Raw genomic sequence first — 7,885 nt, forward strand, 5'->3', positions numbered from 1 at the left:
TATTAGGAATATCAAGACTGCAACAGCAGAGCATTAGACCAAGTATGGGACACTATAAGACCGCACAGATCGAACACTCACAAAGTCTGTCTTGCAGGCGCTTTTTGCAAAGAGGAAAGTATACACTGAAGAACAAAGTATTTAGCTTCTCAACAAATGACTTTCCCAAACCCACATCCCTATTTTATACAGGCTAACACGTTTCTCCTCACCCCCTTAGTTGGGGCTGAGGGAAAGAAAATGCTGTTGGCACAGTCTTTTATATGCTTTTGGCTTATGAACCTTGAAGGATAATGGCAGCAACTAGAATTGAGTTTGTTTATCCATCTCATACTTCTGCACCCCTTGGGACATATGCATCCTCTTCCTACCTCGCCACTGGGACCACCGTCTCCATCACCAGCTTGTTAATAATGGTGGTAGGAATGTTGGGCTTATCTGTTTATGTCATTTTTATCGCTACTGTTTTCCTGAATGAGCTCATAGCTACAATTGCATGCTCACCTTATACAGGCCAACTAGATGGAGAAGAAATTTTCTTCCCTCTAGTAGGGCTATAGCATGCCTCTTATTTTGGATGTGTATAATCTGGCCATTATACTAAGTTTGACTTTACCCTAAATATGCCAACAACCAGTTAGGAACAAAACAGAAGAAATAGGGCTTTTGACTAAACAGGCAGGGAAGGGTGATTGCAAATAACAGTATTTTGGTGGTGAATGTTAATTTAGTTATGATGTTAGTTCTTTACCATAGAGGCTTCAGATGTTTTTAAGAAATAAATCTCCATTCTTTGAGGTCATTTGCGTAGTGAATTAAAAAGAAAATGAAATTCATTGAAGCAGTTATTGTATATAATGGGCAGAAAGGTGGAAGTGGCAAAAGGACTTATGTTAGAGCCCAAAGTAAATTACTTTTCTTCTATGTATAAAACTAATGTCTCAGAAAACAGATTTGAATTTGTATCTGTTGTATTATTTATTGATTTACTTTTTGCTGATCCAGTTTAGTTCTTTAGGTACAATTGTTGTTTTGTTGTTGTTGTTGTATTTCGTAGCATAGCAGTACGATGTTCTTTTTGAGGGCTCATAAGTCTGCTGTATTTCTGTCTCATTCCTATTTGATCAAAACAGCTGTTTTACTGAAAGGTATATTCTGAAAAAATTTTTATATGACCTTACAGCTCAGCTCAATTCATTCTTCTTACAAGTAAAATATTACTACCAGTAGCAATGTAGATCTTTTATAAATCAGATAACTTCAAAGTTTTTTTTTTTTATAGTCTTCCGGTTAAAATTGATCACTTTAAACATTTCCTGCCACCCTAAATAGGAAGATCTGAGTAACTGGGTTTATTCATTTCTAAAGAAGTATTTATACTCAAGAAAAAGAAAATTAAGAATTTCTAAAACTAATCTAGTATTTTTTGTAAATTTCAAGTATAGAAACAATGTTAGATTTAAAATACTTTGGAACAGAAAAATGGTATGTGTGTGTTTTGATTTTTGACAGTACCAAGTAAGTGCAAATAAAATTCTGTTGTAAAGAAAGACTTTGTATAAAGTTACCTATTTGACAGATTATTCATATAAACAACTTCAATAAACCTTAGGCTATTTGTCAGAAATATTGATGAGCCGCATTATACTAAGACTGACTGTGTTAGTGATGTTGTTTTTAATGTTCTAACAATTCCTGGTACAGTCCAGAATAAAACTGCTTTTCCCTCTAGAGACAATAAAATCTGTTAAATGAGAATATTTGTATAATAGACATGTTTGTACATCATCTTTTTCATTTAGTGGAACATTTTGGAATATTCTTTTTTTTATATACAGATTTTTCTAAAATTTTGGGCAGTATTGTAGGGGTGATGGTTGGATGTTGATATTAGAAAAAATTATTCCTGTCAAATGTATTCATATTTTACTTCCTAAAATAAATGACATTTCAAGGGGTAAAAAATTTTAAAGTGATGATGGAGATATTAAGATACGGAGATACTTATGTGTAAGTACCAGAGTTCCCTGGTTTTTAATATCTTAACTTTATGGACAAGTTTCCAAGGATTCCCGGTTCATGTGATTCCCTAAACTTATGTGGAACTCTGGATACTGGAGATTCTCAATCATATTCTGACAGAGTTGTCCTACTTTCCAAAGTCATAATACCTTCAAATACTAATTACTACAAAAACTATGGTATTCTCACTTAAAATTTAGATCTGATCATTCATAAAAACAGCCATAAACTTAAGAGTTTCTAGAGTTCATATAGTATCAAAAGTCAGAAAAAAAATTTTTTTCCCTCAATTAAAGTCAAAAACATTTCTATACCTGAGTAAACATTTCCAGTTCCTTTTTTTTTTTTTTTTTTTCTCCTGTACGCTGGCCTCTCACTGCTGTGGCCTCTCCCGCTGCAGAGCACAGGCTCCGGACGCGCCGGCTCAGCGGCCATGGCTCATGGGCCCAGCCGCTCCACGGCATGTGGGATCTTCCCGGACCGGGGCACGAACCCATGTCCCCTGCATCGGCAGGCGGACTCTCAACCACTGCGCCACCAGGGAAGCCCTCCAGTTCCATTTTTTAAAGTATCACAGCATCTAAATGTAACTTAAATGCTTTGTAACTGATAAAACATTCTTTTGCGTGCTTCCCCATCACCCTCTGTCCTTCTCCCTCAATTTGCTTTACACACCTAACATTAGCATTCTGTGAACAAATATTTAACGGATTGTTAAAATGTATTTTATTTGTATCCTACAGTAATTTATTTACATTTTAAAAGGAAATTTGAATACAGTGTGGCAATTTTGACAACCAGCAAGCTCATCAAAGTAAGATTCTATCTGTAATCTCAAGATATACCAAATGCTTGCTCTGTTCCACGTAACAGGGACAGGGATTGTGTGTAGTTTACCTTATAGATAGGGAAAGAGTAGCTGACATCTAGTAGCACTTAGCCCTTTGAGTTCCTTAAACTCTTTACTTCTAGTGTATGAATTTCTTTAAAATTCACCTAAATTCAAATTGCTCACCAAAGCAACTAGGAAAAAGAAAGTGCTGACTACAGAGTATGTGTTACCTCATTCTTCTTACTGGTTATGAAGAACCTAGTTTCTGCATAGAAGCTAGACTGGCCACTGAAGAATTTAAGTGTGACTGCTAGCAACATTCATTTAAACAAATGATACAGAAATGTTCTACAGGAACTATAGTGTATATTACATAGCGGTAGAACAGATTTCTGTTCATATGCTGTCTAAATGTCAAAGGTTAAATTGCTGGGTTTTTCTTTATTTTTCACTCCAGAAGTATTTGTTGAGTTCCTACTATGTGCCAGACTCTTGAATGAGCTAACTAATGAGAACCTTGTAAGATTTTTCTGTTCCAGATTTTGGTTGTTTAACTTTGAAGTAGCCATTCTTTAATACTTAACTTGACTTCCTATATAGTTCTTTACTTATTAGATTCTTCTTCTGAGGATAAACAGAGAAAGACTGTAAGACCTAGATTTTACTTTTAAAGAGGCAGGTGACAGGAAGCGAAAAACAGTGGCTTGAATGAGATTTAGGCTTCTCATGGTTTTTAATTTTCTATATGACATTTCTGTTAGCATTGCCACTTGACTACTGTAAGAAACTATGTTTATTGGTTTTATAATAGTAGCATCTATTCTTTTGGAACCCAGACTTCGAACAGTTCATTTCACGCAATCATTGAATAGCTAGTTCCTATTCTCTCTTACCTAGAATTTTTCCAGGGGATTTCATGTGACAGGTTAACAGAAGAAAAGCCATTTGGACAACTCTTCTGTTACATTTGTTTCCCTCCCCCTTGGATCCCTAGAGATAAATTCTTACCATCTCTTCCTGCTAATTGACCAGCAGCACCCTGGAATACTATCATCCCTTTGTCTAAAGGAATGGCGTAGTTTTATTCAAAGAATAAAATGTTATGTCCTGTCTATTCCTACCTATAAAAAATACCTTTTTTCTTTATTAAATTAGATTTTTTTTGTAATAAATGATTGAAGGAAAAGTCAAGTAACAGAAAAATTTCAAGAACAGTTAGCACTAGAATTTTGATCCACTTTAATGTAAAAATCTTGTTTTCCCCTTTTTAATCACATTTTTAAAATAAGGTATAGGAGAAAATATAAAAGGAAAAAAACGTAACAAATAGCAGTTAACTTCTGGTCCATTTATGAACTTATGTGAGGTAATCTGGATCTGTATTTGTTTTCTAGGAAAATAAAACATGTGCTTGTTTATGCAATACAGATTGAGTTTAAAAATGAAAGTTGAGCATTGTTTGCCCTTTCAGATGTAGGGCTAGCATATAATTTTAAGAGCTATTTATTATTATAAAATTCAAAGTGAATTGGTATATAAAATTGATTTTTCATTGAACTTTTTACTGTTTTCATAGCATGTGAGATCTGATTAATGGAGAAGTAATCAAATGCAAACTTAATGATCTCACATAAAAGGTTATAGTTTTCCTGGAAATAAGATTTAACCAGATGTTAATGTATATATATGATCATAAGAGAAAAGATTACATTGCTGTAATAATTGACCAATTTAGTCATTTCAAGTTATTTTAGTTACATTTTCTCAGTTCTAGTTTGATATGGTAAAGCATTATTTGAAAAAGGAGTGCAGGAAGAGTATATGCTGATAATATTACTGCTGTTAGAGAACCAGCTGCAAGTTAGTGCATGCTTTAGGGAATACAAATGAATACAGACTTTTTCTAACTTGATTTAGATGGTCTGACCTCCCTAGAAGTATAGTATGTATATATACTTGGAATATATGAGAAATGTTAAGTCTTTTTCTTCCCTTTTTTAGCTTTAGATTGTAAGCAAAAGAAATCAAGGTCAAGATCTGGAAGCAAGAAGAAAATGCTAACATTACCTCATGGTGCTGACGAGGTTTACATTCTCCGATGCAGGTATATGCCTATATTGCCAAATCGGCTCAGTTTCTTCAGATTTTGCTTTGAGACATATTAGCTATTTTATTCAGGATTTTTAGTTTGTGGCAGAAGGTGCATTCTCAAAAATCAAGTTACAAATGAACTTTTGGAGACAGACTTAAAATCTTATATGGCTCATAATATGCTATACTTCAACAACTAATGAATCAAGGTTTTTACATTAGCTAGGATACTGTGATTTGTAAAAGTGTCTTTTGTTTTTGTTGTGTTTTATTTGTGTGCTTTGTTTGGTTTAATTTGATATTTTTTTAGTTGTCTTGAGTTCCTGCTTATTGGGAATATATTTTCTCTCCACTCATACTTCTAAGTGTAGCTATACAAACTCATTCACACCTTCCATACTCATCTTCATGCAGTTTAAGGAATTCTGAATTGGGGAGTGGTCTTTTGAAAAGAATAGTGCATTTTGGAATTAAGAGTTGTTTTAAATATATTAAGATGTGTAGACGTTAAGACCTTTTAATTAATTTTAACCTAATAGTAATGTTCCCATCTCTACAAATATTAGTGGAGTTATTATGAATCGGCAGTTTTGATATTGTATTAAAGCATTTTGACTTTATAGGTGTTTAGAAACTATTGTCAAGTACTATCTCCAATACAGAGTAAAGTTTGCTCCTGTGTTTGTGGATTTTATGGGAATTGGTTTTAAATAAAGGGAATTGGTCATGTTAAGAGAACTGTTATCAACTTCTTCTCTAGGTTTTGTGGCCTAGTCTTTCGTGGACCATTGTCTGTTCAGGAAGACTGGATTAAGCACTTACAACGACACATTGTAAACGCTAATCTTCCACGGACTGGAGCTGGCATGGTGGAAGTCACGTCACTACTCAAAAAGCCTGCCTCCATTACAGAAACTTCATTTTCTCTACTAATGGCAGAAGCAGCTTCATAGAACAAGAAAACCTTTTAAATAGCAAATTTGAATTGGATGTAAATTTGAAATTCTTTGTCTTTTTTTTAAAGCCACATTAAATTATCCGTTTATAAATACTAAAGCAGGAAAATGGGGAAAAGTGAATGACAGTGACATCAGAGCAAATTGAGTGCTTCAAACAGTAAGTAGTCTCTATATTTTGTATAGGATGGGAGATGTGTTTCTGAGGTTTACTACGTTTTGTCAGTTAACTGTGTTCACTCAATGATAGATCAGTACACGTAAGCAGTCATTAATAAACTGTTGCACATGGATACTTAAAGACAGACTTATTGGAAAATTATGTTTTCTGCAGTGTTACCAGAATCAAGGTTCTGTTTATTCCCCACAAGACTTGCATTGAAAATTAAGATATTATATTTTGTTTGTATATATTTAGTGTTTTGTATAATACCAGGAACCGCTAACTAAATTTACTCAACTTAGGGCATTAAATATCATGTACTTCATAGTTTGAGACTGTTCACTCAAATAGGGCAGAGTACTATTCTATCTAGATGTGTAAGTGTTTTTTTAAAATCACATGGAACGGTTTTTTTTATACTAAAAAGTGGAGGGAGATTTGTTTAAACAAGTATTTCTAAAAGAAATATGTACATAGTCCTGGAAATTATTCATGGTAAGGAAATATTCTTTACTCCAGTTGCATTTCTCAGACAATAAAGTGGTGCATCCATGCTACCTCCTACTTTGTCAACAAAGATGCTATTTACCCTTTACATTTTTGTATCATAATAGATTTTAAAAATCTAATGTTCTTTATTGCAAGACATCCTTTTGTTAACAGATTTGTTTCTTTTTAATGTTTTACCTAAAATTTGACATGCTTACAGGACAGGTTTGCCTCTTACTTTATTTAACATTGTAGAAATGTAATTAATAAACAATGCTCACTACACAGTTTAGAATAGGCTTTCTCATTTATATTCTCCTCCAAATTTGATCAGTTAGCAAAACTTAATACACCAATTGAAATATTTCTACATATGATGAGAATGTTTACAATTTAAATTTTAGAACTTGTTTTGGATGTGACTATATGTACGAAAATCGTGTAACACTATGCTCATGCTAAGAACCGACATAATGGAATTACTGAAATAAATGTGCTGTGAGGAATGGAAAATATGGTGCAGATGTCTTGGTCATGATAAATTGTGATTCTCCTTTTAAACTCTTCCCAAAAGCAAATTAATTATTTAATCTGAAATTAAATTCCTTTACAAATAACAGTTTTTGTATGCAAGCACCATTTCATTTTATTTCATGTAGTATGGCTAATACTATAGTTGAAACAAGGATATGCATTGATACTTTTCTTCGTATGTAAATAAAGTTAAGAGCAGTTAAAATAAGGAGTATTTTGGTAGAGTATATACATACCTCACTGCCAGTGAAATTGCTTTCCTATGGTATATCTCCTTACCAGAAAAATCTCTAAATAAAAAAAGACTTAAAGAAAATTATAATGTCTATAGTGTGAAACATTTCTTATTTTTATCACTGGTGGAAATGGTCCACTTGAAGTTGTGTTTCATTTGATTTATGTTGTTTATACTTAGCAGGTTACTTTATTCACATACTTTATATGTAAAATTAGGAAATTGAACAAAATGGATCATTCCCAACCAATGGTCTCCTGATCCCTGGGTTACTAGATAAGGGGAAAAGTACTTATAAGTTATTCTCATTTTTCCAAAGGCCTCATAGAAACTGTTTGCTTCTCTATAATGGTGAGTCTAACTAAAACATCAAATTTCTTAACTTTTGACTGAAAATTTACCAAGTCTGTGTATACCAGTATTCTCTTACTGAATAAGTTTCATTGATATGAATATATTCTGTATTTAAATAGAATATATATTTTTCATTGGAAGTCATACTACTACATAGCAAGTACAGTTCAGAAATTAAGGGGAAAAAAAAGATTCCTGGTGGGAAGACT

The 7,885-nt window shown here is 33.1% G+C and overlaps 1 protein-coding gene across 9 annotated transcripts in view; it reads left to right on the top strand.

Moving 5' to 3' along the window:
* ZNF644 (zinc finger protein 644) overlaps nucleotides 1-7,387 on the top strand; it is a 115,048-nt gene extending 107,661 nt beyond the window's left edge. For all 9 annotated transcript variants that reach the window (XM_082669464.1, XM_082669470.1, XM_082669471.1 and 6 more), the window contains 2 exons: nucleotides 4,856-4,958; nucleotides 5,706-7,387. In XM_082669464.1, coding sequence (XP_082525590.1) covers nucleotides 4,856-4,958; nucleotides 5,706-5,898 — 296 coding nt within the window. In that variant the 3' untranslated portion in view covers nucleotides 5,899-7,387. The remainder of the gene's footprint in view (nucleotides 1-4,855; nucleotides 4,959-5,705) is intronic.
* The last annotated feature ends 498 nt before the right edge of the window (nucleotides 7,388-7,885 follow it).

This window comes from Grampus griseus (genome assembly GCF_964374135.1).
Source record: "Grampus griseus genome assembly, chromosome: 1".
Classification (NCBI taxonomy): Eukaryota; Metazoa; Chordata; class Mammalia; order Artiodactyla; family Delphinidae; genus Grampus; species Grampus griseus.